Source organism: Zalophus californianus, chromosome 11 (genome assembly GCF_009762305.2).
Source record: "Zalophus californianus isolate mZalCal1 chromosome 11, mZalCal1.pri.v2, whole genome shotgun sequence".
NCBI classification, from domain to species: domain Eukaryota; kingdom Metazoa; phylum Chordata; class Mammalia; order Carnivora; family Otariidae; genus Zalophus; species Zalophus californianus.
The window spans coordinates 56,506,354-56,520,617 of record NC_045605.1 but is presented as its reverse complement, the minus strand read 5'-3'; the positions used below and the strand labels follow the sequence as shown (position 1 = coordinate 56,520,617).

The window sequence follows — 14,264 nt, the reverse complement described above, 5'->3', positions numbered from 1 at the left end:
ATAAATCCAACCTAATTCCCTGTTTTTACAGTATAAGCCTCTTTCACAATGGACTAAAAGCTCTGAAGGATAGGAGGGATTTAGAAGGAAGATGGGAGGATGGCAGGAGGGAAAACTGTGAGCAAAGTCCAGCCGTAGTTACATGTAGGGCTTGTCAAGGGCCAGTTCAGACTGTGATTTGGCTAGATCACCTGCTGGGGCCCCCACGATTGTAATGTACAACCAGAACTGAGAATCCCCAGGAAAAAGCATCAGGTGAGTGTGGGGAGCAGGGGGCAAAAACGCTGGGAACACCAGATAGGTCAGATCCTGGAAAACCTTGACTGCAGCCCGAGGTGCTGGGCCTTGCTCTGGAGGGGAAGGGAATCTGAGGAGAGTTCCGGATAAGGAGTAGTGAGACAGGCAGCCCTCTCCCACCGCAGAAACAAGCTGGTGAAGGAGGATGGCATGGGCTTAGGAGAGTGGGAGCCAAAAAGACAGCAAGAAGGGTGGGGGCGCATGGCAGCCCCCTAGGAAGGACATCAAACTGGGGCACTTGGCAGATGTCTGCTTGAGCTTCGCAGGTAAGACACAGTAGTGGGCCGGGAAGAGGAGAAACAGGCTCCTGGACCCCTCAGCCATTGACTGGTTATGTGATATCAGCCCCCAGACCTCCCTGACCCTAGTATTCATCTTTCAAGACAGACATATTCACTTTAGAAGGTCGTTATGAAGTCTAAATAAAATATGTTAAAGCAATTGGCACCGAGTAAATACTCAGTAAGTGGGGTTGAAACTCAGTTATGTCTCTATTCTAACAATCATAACAGAATGCTCCTTTGCATTCTGCCATTGCCTATCTTTTGCCTGTCATGATGGTCTAATAGAGAACAGTTCTTAGGGGCTAAGAAGATTGTAAAAATGCCCTTTAGGATATGCCGCGACGTGGGCCAACTTTTTGAAGTCACTGCACGAAATAGACAGTGACCACAGGGAACAGCACAACAGGTGGAGAAGGCAGTGTTTCAAGGAGGCACTTATGGTGCATTTTGTGGCTTGGGGCCTGGGCCCAATTTTCCCACCAGAAGAGGTTATACCAGGCATGGTCCTGCAGAAGCCTCTTCATTCAGTTTGGAAAGAAATACACATTGGCAATGGGCTATGCTAGGACAGTGAAGACAGGGAAGAGTACTGTGATGTTTTATATACAAGTGGGGTAGCTCCTGCAGGGAACACAGAGGCCGGTGGCAGGGGAGGTGGGAAGTGGGGGCAAAGAGGGAGCCTGAGCTTTCACTCCATACAGACACCAGTGGCCCATCCTCGACTGACTCCTCTTCCACCTCTCCCTGATGTGTCAGTGCTGGTTGGGCCCCAGCCCCAACAGTCTCTTCTTCTCACCCTCTTTATTCCCCAGCCGCCCTGATGCCTGTTTGATCCTCACTGACAGCTCCATGTCCAGATCTTTTCTGTTCTGCCTTTTCTCTTACTTGGTTTGTACTTTGTTTTTTAATTTTTGGTTGAGGTATAACATACATAGAATAAAGTCTATAAACCTTAATTGTTGGCATGTCTAGATCCACATAACCTGCAACCAGAACAAGATTATAGAACAATTCCAGTATCTCGGAAGGTTCTCTTATGCTCCTTCTCAACCAGTTACCCACCCCACCCCCAGAGATCACCAATATTCTGATTGCCACCACCATCAATTCCTTTGGGCTGTTTTTGAAATCCATATACATGGAATCATTCAGTAAGTGTACTTGCATCTGTTCCTTTCATTCACCATCATGTCTATGGGATATATCCATATTATAGAGTACTGCAGTAATTTTACTTTTCATACAACAGTGGTTCGCACCAGCGGCGATTTTTCTTCCTGCAGGGGTCTTTTGGCAATGTCTGGAAACATTTTTGTTGATCACAATTCAGCAAGGGTGAGGGTGCAGTGGGGAATGCTGTGGCATGGAGTGGGTAGAGGCCAGGCATATGCAACAATGCACAGGGCAGCGCCTCACAACAAAGAATCATCCAGCCCAAAGAGTCAGTAGTGCCAAGATCGAGAAACTCTGTGTATTAGTTCCCTGTAGCTGCTGAAATGAATTACCACAAGCTGAGTGGCTTAAAACAACGCAAATGTATTATCTCCTAGTTCTAAGTTAAAAAGTCTGTAATGGGTCTCAGTGGAAAAAAAATCAAGGTGTCATTAGAAGCAAGGTGTTCCTTCTGAAGGCTCTAGGAGAGAAGCCGTTTCCTTGCCTTTTCCAGTTTCTTAGCAGCTGCCTGCTTTCCTTGGCTCAGGTCCCCTTTTCCATCTTCGAAGCCAGCAATGTCTGGCCGAGTCTTTATCACACGGCATCACTGTGACACTGACCCTTTCACTTATAAAGATCTCTGTGATTACAAAGGGCCCATAATCCAGGATACTCACCCCACCTCAAGATGCTTAACTTAATGACATCTGTAAAGTTCCTTGTGCTCTGTAACATGGCATATTCCCATGTTCCAGGAGTTAGGATGTGGACATCCTTGGGTGGGGGGTTGGGGAGGAGCATTATTCTCCCTGCCACAGCCTGCCATATGATATTCCACTATATGAATATACCACAATTTATCCCGTTGTTGATGGACACTTGGGTTGTTTTTTCTTTTTAGCTATTATTAATAAAGCTGCTATGTATATTCTTGTACAATTCTTTTGTCCTCGTTTCTGTTGGGTATATATTCAAGGGGACAGTTACCAGGTCTTAGAGTAAAACATATGTTTAACTTGAGTAGATAATGCGAAGAGTTTTATGAAAGTGATTGTACCAGTTTACACCCTTACCAGCAGGGCGGATTTCTATTTTCTATTTTCATTTTCTACTGAACATCTCCATGTCAACCTTGCAAAAAACACCTCAAATTCAATTGGTTCAAAACTGTGTTTATCTAGCTCAGTGAATGACTGTTTCCCCAGACATCCAAAGCATAAAATCTGGGAAGTGTCCTAGATTCTTTTCTTTGCCTTTGGACCTGCTTTCAAATAGCCACAATATTATTGTATTCTATACAGTCAGTGCTTAGTTACTTTCTTTCCTTGCTGTAGGTCTTCATCATCTCTCACCCAGTCTACAGCTTCTTCCTGAACTCCATGCCCCCAATCCATCCTTCCCACTGCTGTCAAAGTCACCTTTTCCAAAATCCAAAACCTAATCCTGCTTCTTCTCTTTGCTTATAGGTCAAAGGAGCTGGCCCAGCCTACCCACCTGGTCTACCCTTCACCATTCTATCGTCATCCCATGAAACCTCTAAATGCTGCCTGCACAGAACTGCTTACAATTTATCTTCTCATACATTTACTCAAATTGATCCCTTCCCCACAATGTCCACTCTTCTTTGAAGATCCAGCCCTCCAGTCCCCTCTCTCCTGAACCCTTTGGTTGACAGCCCTCAAATCAAGTAGACTTAAACTCTCTCTCTCCTCTGTGCCCCACCATACCCTGCACAGAATTTTTATTAGGGTACTTTTCAGCACACTTGTCTCTGCCTAATACACATAAGCTTTTCAAGAGCGAGGACTGCTTTGTCATTGTAGGAATGAGCCTGATACAGAGTAGACACTAATCAATGTTTACTGGATTAAAACTGAGTTGAGACAATACATGTTAATATGACATGGAGGACATGGCATACATTGAGAAGTAGCATTAGACAAAGTCGGTGCCTTCAGAGTCTAAAAACCTAAAGGGCAAATAAGAGGCCCTGTGGGTCCTAAGCTCTAACAGGGAAATAATAGGACCATTTCTGCAGAGCTACTATAAAGATTGTAGGAGAAAATGCATCTAAGATTTCTAGCAGCCTGCCAGGCACATAGTAGGCACTCAATTAGCTACTATTATTATTTTAAAGGGTGAAAACTAGCATTTTTAGTGAACATAAGAGAATTTTTAGTTTGTTGGTTGAGGCTCATCTTGCAGTTTTCTTCATTCAGTAGAGAATTAGAAGCTCACCCATCTACCTTTATACAGCTGATATAATTTGTAAAGCCAAAGCTGCATTGATGATAGAGATAGCTTTTTAATCTTAGTGGACATTTACTGGAGTATTTTAGTATTGTGTCTGGGAAACTGAGCAATTCTTAGTGATTATAGATTTAGAACTATCACTGGCTTGACTTATTTTTTAAAGTTCATATATGCAGTAGGTGCCTTTTTTTCCCCCCTAAGAGAGCAACCAAGAATTGCCTGTATCTTATCTCCTTTCCTCGTTGTGTGTTAGTCTCAGTCAACATTATATCTCTGAGAGTTAACTGCCCAAGGTCAACCAATGATCTAGCAAAATGCTTTGTACACTAATTCCTCAGCAAAAAATTCCAAAGAGGCATAATGCATTGCTGAGTTAGGTATTTGGTGTGGTTTCTGTGATACGTCTCTGTTCTGATTTCCTCCTCTGATCATTCCTTCTTTGTCTTTTTCATGGCTATTCCTTCTGCTGTCAGTACCCCCCCAAATACTTATATCCCTCAGGGCTCCATTCTCTGATGGCTAATTTTCCCTACTCCTTCCTTGGGGATGATATAAATATATATGCAAACATTTCAAATAAAAAATAAAAAACCAAATTCAACATCATAAAGTATACTTTTATACAAGTAAGGTTTATCTCAGGAATGCAAAGATGGTTCAATATCAGAATACTCTATTAACAGATTCAAAAAGAAAAACCATATGATCGTCTCCGTTGATGCAGAAAAAGCATTCAATAAAATTCAATACCCACCCACATTTTTAGAAACCCTTAGTAAACCAGGATAAAGAGAAGTTTCTTAACCTGATATGAAGCTATCTCATAGAAATACAGAGCAAACCTCCGGCTTAATGACAAAACTTAAGAAGTATTTCCACATCCCAAGACAAAGACGCCTGTATCACCTACTATCAAAACTACACCCTATGTCCTCACCAATGCAGCAGTACACATACACAAAAAAAGATTTATAAATCTTGGAAAGGAAGACAATAAATTGTTATTTGCTAAAAAACACAGACAGCCAAGGGAGTCTGCAGACAAAACTAATTAGTGAGTGTGATAAGATTGCTCAATACAAGATCAACATCCAAAAATTAATACATATGAGCAACAAACCATTAGAAAATGTAATAAAATATACTCCTCACAATAGGAAACATAATTGGAAATACTTTAGACAAAAAGAAAAGATGATAGTATGGCATTAACTCAGAATAATGGAATAGAACAGATATCCCAGAAATATATCCAAGCATATGTGACCCTTACGTAATAGAGGAGATTCGTGGAGCTATTAGTGAGGAAAAGTTGCATTTTAAGCATAAGTGAGTTTCCATAAGACAAAAAAGAAAATTGGATCCCTACCTCATTCCATACCTAAAGTTAAAATCCAGTTAGATTACTAGAGATTTAAATATAGAACAATAAAACTTAAAAATGTGTGTGTGTGCGCGTGAGGGGGGGGAGAGGGAGAGAGAGAGAGAGAGAGAGAGAGAGAGAGAGACTCTTGTGCAGAAAACTACAAAATGTAAGTGAAGGACGTAAAAGACTTAAATAAATGGCAACCAACACTGTTTTTGTATAAGAGAAAACTCAATAACGTAAGGACAGCCAATTTCTCCAAGCAGTATTTTCCCAAGTAAAGCTTGAACTTCGCCTGCATCAGAATTACCTAGACTGCATGTTAAAATGTAGTTTCTTAGGATCTACTTTAAACCTACTGACTCAGTATGCCTGAGGATGAGGCCCAAGAATCTGCATTTTAGAAAACTTGCCAGATGATTCTTGGGTGTACTAAATTTTGAGAACCCTTGCCTTAGGGAAGTAGGTCATAACCTGAATTGCACATGAGAATCGCCTGGGACCATTTTTGAAATATTCAGATGCTCAGGCCACATCCCAGACCAATTAAAACAGAATTTCTGGGCAAGGCACGTATGCATCAGCGTTTTTAAAGCTCTCCAGTGATTCCAATGTGCAGTCAAGATGGAGGATCATTGCCCTGGGTGAAGGTTTGCGGCCCGTCCTCATTTGAACATTTACTTTTAGGACTAATCTAGTAGAGACTGGACTTTATCTTGATTAAGGCAGGCATAACTTCCTTATATAAAGGTTATAACTTATTCATCTGGTATCTCCAGCATCCTATCTATCATCCTATCCCAAGCAGGGGCTTGGTGGTCATTTTCTGAAATAAATCCAACAAATTAAAATGAATGAAATGAATCAATGTGTAGGTGTATAAAATTTTCACCAAACTCCAAAAATTCTACTGGATTCTGCAAGCTTATATGGCACCTGGGCACAATATTACACTGTGAGAGGTACAGAGATGAACAAAATAAACCCCTTCTCTTCCAGTGTTTGTGATCCGGTGGAGGAGGCAGATATAGACAAAAGTATCTTATAGTCAAGCAGACAATGGGAGTGCACAGAATATAAAAAGGGAATATAAGAAAAATTAGTTCTGAATGGCAGAACCTGGAAGGTATCCTTAAAGATTCAGTATCTGAGATTGGCCTTGAAGTATTGCTGAGACTTGCCCAGGAAGAAATTAGGGAAGTGGGCAGTTGCTCTAGAAGCATAGGGCAGTTTTGCCAGCAGAAGCCACCCACATCAGATGGGGCTTTCTCTAACCTTCATGGAAGACTGTAGGGCAGACACGAAAGCCTCCTTTTCTTTCCGATTTCCTTGTTACTGCTCTCATTTGTCAAGTATTTTGCCTCTGGTTTATTAATTCTACCTCCTGGCGCCTCAGCTGATTTCTTCCAGGAGAAGTTTCTCATTAGCATTTCTATGGGGAGCATCTGCCACCCCATCTATCCCTATTAACTGATGGCTAGGGCAATGGGGCGGACTGAGAGGGGAATTTTAATCCCCTCATCATGACTCATCTCTTTTCTAATTGAGAATGCTAGGTCTAAAGTCACAAGTGGCTGCCCAGCAAAATCTATCCTTAACGTTAAAAGTGGTAACAGAGACATGCTTCTCAATTTTATAACATCACCTATGTAAAATGAGTGTAACAGAAATTAATCAACTTCATGATGGTGAATAATGAAAGATACCTGAGATAGCACTTAATGCAAAAATCCCAAGCTAGTGTGGATATGTTATGAATTAGATGAACTGTTGAATTGGGAAGGTTTCTCAAAATCATAGCGTCAAAGGGCATTTGATATTATGTACTGACTGTATATTGTAGGAGAAAAACCAATGAGTATGTATATGTCTCTGCATGCTGACTGTATATTTTACATTATATACCAGTATGTTAAGCTGATGGATTATGTGTCCTTTCTCTATTTAAGCCAACTGCTTGCATTGATGTCATGTGACAGATGTCACTTGGAAAGCCCATGAGATGAACCAGTCACCATGGTGTAAGCCACCATGGTTTATCTACAGTGGCAGAAGAAAGGGGTTTGTATATCAAATTATCTTTGAAATGGAACCCAACCTGGCTTCTAACAAGGCAATGTAAGACTCATCTATGCCAGCCATGGGGCATACTTAGATTCAGGAGATATTTGGAATCATAGCAAGGAAAAGAATATGAGACAATAGGGAAGGAAAATCAATGTTCCAGATAAGCCTACAATTCCCAGGCATTTTTTTTCTTTATGTGATATTTGATTGATTATCTTATTTCTTCATGTCTACTTTCACCCAAAGTGCATTTCCCTATTACTGGTTAATTTTTCTTCTGAAACAAAAAACAATGTTAAATTTCACATCAACTTTGTCATGCACTTAAATTGTCCATTAAGGAAATTGATGTCTCTTAGCAACACTCATTCTCTTAATGCTTCCAAACCCTTCTGATTATACAGCAAAATGGAACTGCTGGCCCCAAAGTCACATTCATAATTAAATTTTGCAGAAGACCCAAATGAGAAAAAAAATTCTTTTGAGGTGCTCAGAGATTTTTTTTTTTGACAGGTTGGTGGAGTTCTGATAGCCATTAAAAATAGTCATTCTCACCAGCTGCAACAGCAGAGCCTTCCCCCATTCAATCCCATCACTTACAGTATGAGTATAATTCTAACTGTAGAGCCTGACATGCTTACTGTACAGTGAAGGTGGCGTTTTGGGGGAAGAGGCCATATTGAACAAAGATGCAAGATAATAAATTCGGAGTGGGTTGTATCTGAAGGTTAGGTCATCCCCTGACTGTCTAGTCAATTTTTCATGGACAAAGCAAGTCCCACTGACCTGGAAACATAAACTGAGTAGGATCACCAAAGGAGATTTGAGAATTTGGGATCTCTCTTGATTGGCATTGACTCTCTGGAGGTGAGGAGGGGTATTTTCCTGCATGGTGGGTGTTAAGGTTCCACCTGCCATGGGGTAGTAGAATGAGAGCAGGAAGATGAGGAGGCCAGATCAGAAATCTGTGATGTTGGGCCAATCTTAGGGTTCTCTGGGAATGAAGTAGGGCCTGCCTGGGAAACAAGAAAGCCATGGCAGAATCACAAAACTACATCTTGGCTTTGTTTTTTATGCCCCTTGCTTATTTGCTTCCTTCTTTTCTTTTTGGTCCTCCCTTGGTAGTAGCATAAAGATATTGTGCAAATGCTGCTCCTGATGGCTATGAACCAAGGAAAAGGATCTTGCCCAACCCAAAGCCATAAAAAAAGTAGTGCACTCCTAGGGGACCACTGTGGTCGTGATAACAATAAACCAAGAGAGAAATGCCAAGTGAGAGGTGGAATTTGGGAAGATGGAGTAGGAGCCAAATATTAGCTGCCCCTTCTCATTGGGAAATGCTTTCCAGAGTTAAAACCTGGGAGAGAGATGAATTTTGTCTTAAAAAGAGAGGATATCTATCTCTGCTATGCTTCCCTCAGCATATGAGGGAGTGGTTGTTACGTTCACTGGAGAAAGACATCAGTCTGATATGAGGCTACATACAGGGTCTTGGCAAAAGACACTAACTCTGCAGTCCTCCCAACCACAGTCTCCTGCAGGAAGGAGGCAACTGGCTGTGGCATTGATGAAGGACCCCATAAGCCACATTTCGAACCCCTCTAGCTCAATTATTCATCTTGCACATCTATTTCCCCAGAGACCCTAAAGCCCAGTGTTACACATTCAGAGTCAAATGAGATCTCTTAGTTGCTTGATCTGGGTTGGAACATAAGGGGAGGATGGAGAGCTAAGCATTCAGAAATATATATTGGATGTACAAAGGGTGAGAAAGCAAGTTGGAAGGGCTGAGGCTGCAGCACAGGGAGAATTCTAGAAGGATGGAGAGAGGGAGAGGGAAAGGAAGAGGGAGGGAGGGAGAAAGGTAAGGAGGGAGGGAGAGAGAGAGAGAACATGGATATGAGCTTTCTTGAAGCCATTCATTTACAGGGAATTTAAATGTGCTAAAGAGGGGGTTCTTGGTGGTAAAAGAACGAGCAACACAACTGGAGAACATAAAGGGAAAGGAAAAAGGAAATGCATCAATAGGGGAGAAGGCTGGAGGTATCTAGGAAGTGGAAATCAGAATAATGAGGCATCATGCACAAGACTGTAATGGCACTAAGACATTCTCATCACCTACTATGTGCCAGACATAATTCTCCTCGGCCATCTCATTGTAATTCTCACAATGTCTAGTGCAGTGCCTGGCATATAGTAGGTGCTCAAAATATGTTAAATATTAATATTTAATTAATAAATGAACAAGCAATTCTAAGAGAACAATCTATTACCAATTGCATCTTACACCTAAGAATCTTAGGCCCAGAAAGGTTAAGAAAAGTGCTCAGTGTGTCACAGCTACTAAGAGGAGGAAGGAATCTGACTTCAAAGCCTGGTGGTAGAAGGAGGAAGGTGATCTAGAAGAGCCCTGCGGGGAATCAAGAAAAGGGTGTGGTGCTTGGACGTCTCCCAGGGACTGAGAGAGGGAGGGAAGAAAGAAAGGCCAAGTGAACTGGGCTAGGGAGGAGGGGATTGGCCACTGGGAAAGCATTCTTCTAGGAGGACGGGGCCCTGCGGGAAAGCAGCATGGCCCTGGGCAACAGCTGAGCCAGCGAGGGGCAGCGTCCAGGCTGATGCCTCGGGAGAAGTGGGTGGGGCGGAATGGCACCGCCTGTGAAGAAACTGCAAAAGGGTTTCTTGTTGAGCAGGCAGGGATCTGAGGCGGAGCGGGGATGGGGGAACGTGGCCAAAATGGTAAAGGGAAAGACCTGGGCAGGCCGGAATGGAAAGTACTAACAGCCTTCACGTAAGAAGGAGCAGAAAGAAGTCAGCCCTGGAAGGGGGTGTCTGGGATGCGGCTGAGGAGAGGGTGTGGTCTGGAAGGGGAGGGGCTGCCTGTGAGGCCTGCGGTGCGGAGAATGAGCCCCGGGCGCAGCCTCCGCAAAAGGGTAAGGGTCACCTGCCCCGTCGCCTGAGCGGCGGCCCGCGTCTTACCTGTAGGAGCTGCCCGCCGCGCTCGCCACCTCCTCGCGGATTTGCCTGTTGAGGGCGTCCGCCGCTGCACGCCCCTTGCCAGCCTCGGGGCCCGCGGCCTGGACCGGGGCCTGAGCTGCGGGCAGCGACATCTGCTCCGGCACCTGTCCCTCAGCGCGACGCAGCATCCAGGCGGGCCCGGGCTTCCTGCGGGTGTCGCGCTCGTCCGCACCGGAGGGCTTTCCGGCTGCGGGGCCACCCGCTCCGCCAGGGGTTGCCTCCTGCTCCGGGGCCTCCACGGCGGCCTGCGCCGGCCAGCGCTCCTGGCTCTGCGGCCGGCGCTTGGACGCCCCGAGAGTCGGCCCCGGAGTCTGGGAGGACGCGGCGATCTGCATGGGCTTGGGGATCCACGGGTGGTCCCCGCGGCGCGGCAGCGGCCAGGCGCGGAAGTCCTTCTGGTACTGGGTCTCGCGCTCGAAAGGCGCGTCGGAAGGCTGGTACTCGCTGCGCGGCCGGCAGCTCGGCTCGGGCCGTTGCACCTTCCAGGCGCGGTAGTCCTGACGCATCACCGAGTCCGCGGGGCCTGCGCTGGAGGTGGGGCCCGAGGCCGGGCCGGGGCCGGGCCCGCTCCGGCCGGGGGCAGCTGCCGCCTCGCGTTCGCCGCTAGGCCCGGGCGCCGGCTCCGTTGCCCGGGCAACTGCATCCAACTCGCCCTGGGCCGGCTGCGTCTCTATGGCGACCGCCCGCGCCGAGGGGGGCGCGTGCGCCGGTTGCGCCTGCTGCTGCGGCTGCGGCGGCGGCGGCGGCTGCGGCGGGGCGCTCGGGGCCTCGGTGGCCTCCGAGTACTTGGTGAAAACCAGCGGCACGGCGATGTCCGCCTTGTCCAGCTGGTTCCAGAAGCGGGCGATGCAGCAGGCCCGCGTGATGCACGGCCACGCCATGATGCTAGCTGCGAAGGGGGCCTTCCCTTTCTTTTTGTGATTCTAAGGCAAGTCTCTAATCTTACTTCAGCCCCTCGGCCCTCGACCAGTCTGGTTCCCACTGTTTTTCCCTTGGTGGCCTGAGCTACCTTGCTCTCCTCCCTCAGAGAGCACCCAGGAAGGTCAAGCTATCACTGAGATAAAGTCCGTAAAGTCCCCCGATTACCGGCTGCAAATGCCTCCGGGAGCCGCCTGCAAAGGTCTTGGGAGCGCAGTCTGCTGCGGGCACCGATGGGTGAGCCACACGGCCTCCCGGAGTCCCCGGGCGAGGGCGTCTGGGTCGCGTCCCTCCCTGCTGCGGCGGCGGCGCGCAGACCCCGGCCAAGAGAGGCGACGCGAGGCGAGGTGGCTGCGGGCTTAAGCCATGGAGTAGAGGAAGGGCCGAGCGGGGTGGCCTCAGGGGCCACGGACGAGGCTCTATTCTTCCTCCCCGAAGCGTCCCGTCGCAGCCAGCCACCTAGCAGGGCTCGGAGGCGATCACCTCCAGCGGAGACTAAGCATTGCTGCAGCCGCTGCTCCCAATAATGCTGCAGCCACTGCCGCTGCCGTCTCTGCTGCAGGGAAGCGGCCCCACCCTTATCTACTGCTCGGCGGGGGGAAAAAAATCAGGCAAGACGCTGGGAGAAAGCGCGCTGCAGAAAAAAAATCACCTGCTGTCGTCAGCGCGCGCTGCCGGGAACTCGCCCTCGCTCTTTCCCCTCCCCCCCCACCCCCCGGCTCTCTGGCAGCTCCTCCCTCCTCGGCTCCTAGGCAACAGCAGAATCTGGGGCCCAGGTGGGTTCCAGTCCCAGGCTGGTGATGGCTTGCTGTCCTTACGCTGGTCCCTTCCCCTCCGGGAGCCTCAGGCGCCTCTTTTGTAAAATAGGGCCAATCATGGAGGAAGGGGGATTCAATTTTTAAAATATGAAGGATATCCCTAGTGAAATGTCTGTCCCAGAACAGACGCTTTTTTTTTTTTTTTTTTTTAAAGAAAGCTGGTGTTATTGGCCCGTTATTGGGCGGGATCTGAACTCAGTTTGGCTGGCTCCTGATCCAAGCCCCCCTTGTCAGTCATGCACAGACCTTGTTCGGATGTGTAGGGATGTGAGTCCCCAGGTTGGTGGGGCCCTGGCTCTTCCTTTATTAGAGGACCTTTGGGGGAAGGGTGTCTTAGAGCCTCCCAAGAACTACCCAGTCCCTATTGAGCCCAGGGCCCATACTGGGGAGAGTCGGGGAAAAGAAAATTCTTGGAAGGGGCCTAAGTGTGAAGGTTGGGGGGGCGGGGTGGAAAGGAAACAAGGGGACAGTGTCCTAGGACAGGGTAGGGCCTAATGCAAAGGGACTTACTGGCATGTTCCTGACCCCCGGCTTTTGCTCTTCCTCTACCTAGGAGGCACAGCAGACTTTGGAGTCAGACAGGCTTGATTTGGCTCTGACACTTACTGTCTGTGTCACTTGGGCAAGTTGGGTCATCCCTGGGCCTCAGTGGCCTCATTTGTAGAATGGAGGAAATAAGAGCTACCTCAAAGTGGTTTTGTGAAGAGAGTTAAGGACTCAGAACGGAAGCTTCGAGTCAAATCAAGTCCACAGTAATTCAAATTCTGGATTTACATTCCTTCACTGTATGGCCATGGACATATCACTGCACCTTTCTGAGCTTTACTTTTATCTCTGAACAGGGGTACCAATTCTGGACTTGCGGGGTTGTTTTGAGAATTAAAATGAGATAATGCACTAAAAATGCTTACCACAACATCTGGCATATAGCAATGGCTCGATGAATGGTAGCTATTAGTATTCAAAGGACCCATCCAGGAAAGCCTAGATGGAGCTTGCCAAGCAGGGCAGCCACTTGGACACCTTCTCCAGGAAGACCTCTTGTTTTTCCAACTACTTTTTTTGGCCTCTCCTTGATGTCCCTCCATTTATGTTTCCTGCATTGTCTTCTACTCCTTATCCCTAGCAACATTCACTGGCCTTCAGCTCTGTTTCTCTCCAAGATAGGCAGAGTTGTCAGCGTCGAGTAAGCTGGGGTCATTGGTGTTTCTGGGGAAGAAAGTAATTTATGTGTTTAGATTGGGAACTGACTGCAAGACACCGCTGGGTTTTTGTTGTTTTATCACCTTAGAATCAAACAGGATGAGAAGACGACTCTGATTAATCAATTATCTGTTGAACTTCCTCCTACTTGGGTCTTTGTCTTTTTATGATGTGATTTGAGTTCCATAAATAAAATGATGCCTGGCAGTGTTTTCTAGTTCTTAGGAGATACATTTCTACAAACAAGGTAATCTGGTCTGACCCTCAATTCCGTAGAACTCTGTGGGATTTGGCTGATGTCTTTCCAATAATGATTTTCAAGGCAACTCGAAATTGGAGGAGGGAACTGAGTGTTCATTGAGACCTTACCCTTCTTTCATTTAGCAAGTCTCATCTCCTGATGCCCACTCTATGCCCTGGGCACTAAGGAACACAAACGAATTCTAGCTCTGTGGGAGCCCTCAATTAGAAGAGTGTGTTATGGAGAACCAGAAGACAGACAAATAAATAATTAGCAAACAGTGTGGTCTCTGGTCAGCATAACAGAGGTTCATTCTCAAGGTGCTGAATGAATGACTAAGGAGACTTCCTATTTAAAATTCATATTTAAAATATGAAGAATATCCCTAGTGAAATGTCTGTCCCAGAATAGATGCTCTTTAAAAAGAAAGCTTATGTTATTGGCCAATTACTGGGCAGAATTTGAATTCAGTTTGGCTGGCTCCTGATCCAAGCCCCCCTTTAACAAGTCTCGTCTCCTGAGGCCTGCTCTGCCCACTTCCTAACAGAAGTGTAAGTAAGAGAGTTCCAGGCCACCTTATCATCAATATCACCTTCTATATTCATTCTTTTGGATTTTTAAAATACATTCATTGGTACAACCTTATCGAA

At 46.3% G+C, this 14,264-nt stretch overlaps 1 protein-coding gene across 1 annotated transcript in view; it reads right to left on the bottom strand.

Moving 5' to 3' along the window:
* Positions 1–12,032, bottom strand: part of MAP6 (microtubule associated protein 6) — a 71,933-nt gene extending 59,901 nt beyond the window's left edge. Inside the window, exon 1 of the mRNA XM_027581217.2 lies at positions 10,396–12,032. Within this exon, the coding sequence (XP_027437018.1) occupies positions 10,396–11,315 (920 nt within the window). The 5' untranslated portion in view covers positions 11,316–12,032. The remainder of the gene's footprint in view (positions 1–10,395) is intronic.
* Positions 12,033–14,264: the final 2,232 nt, after the last annotated feature.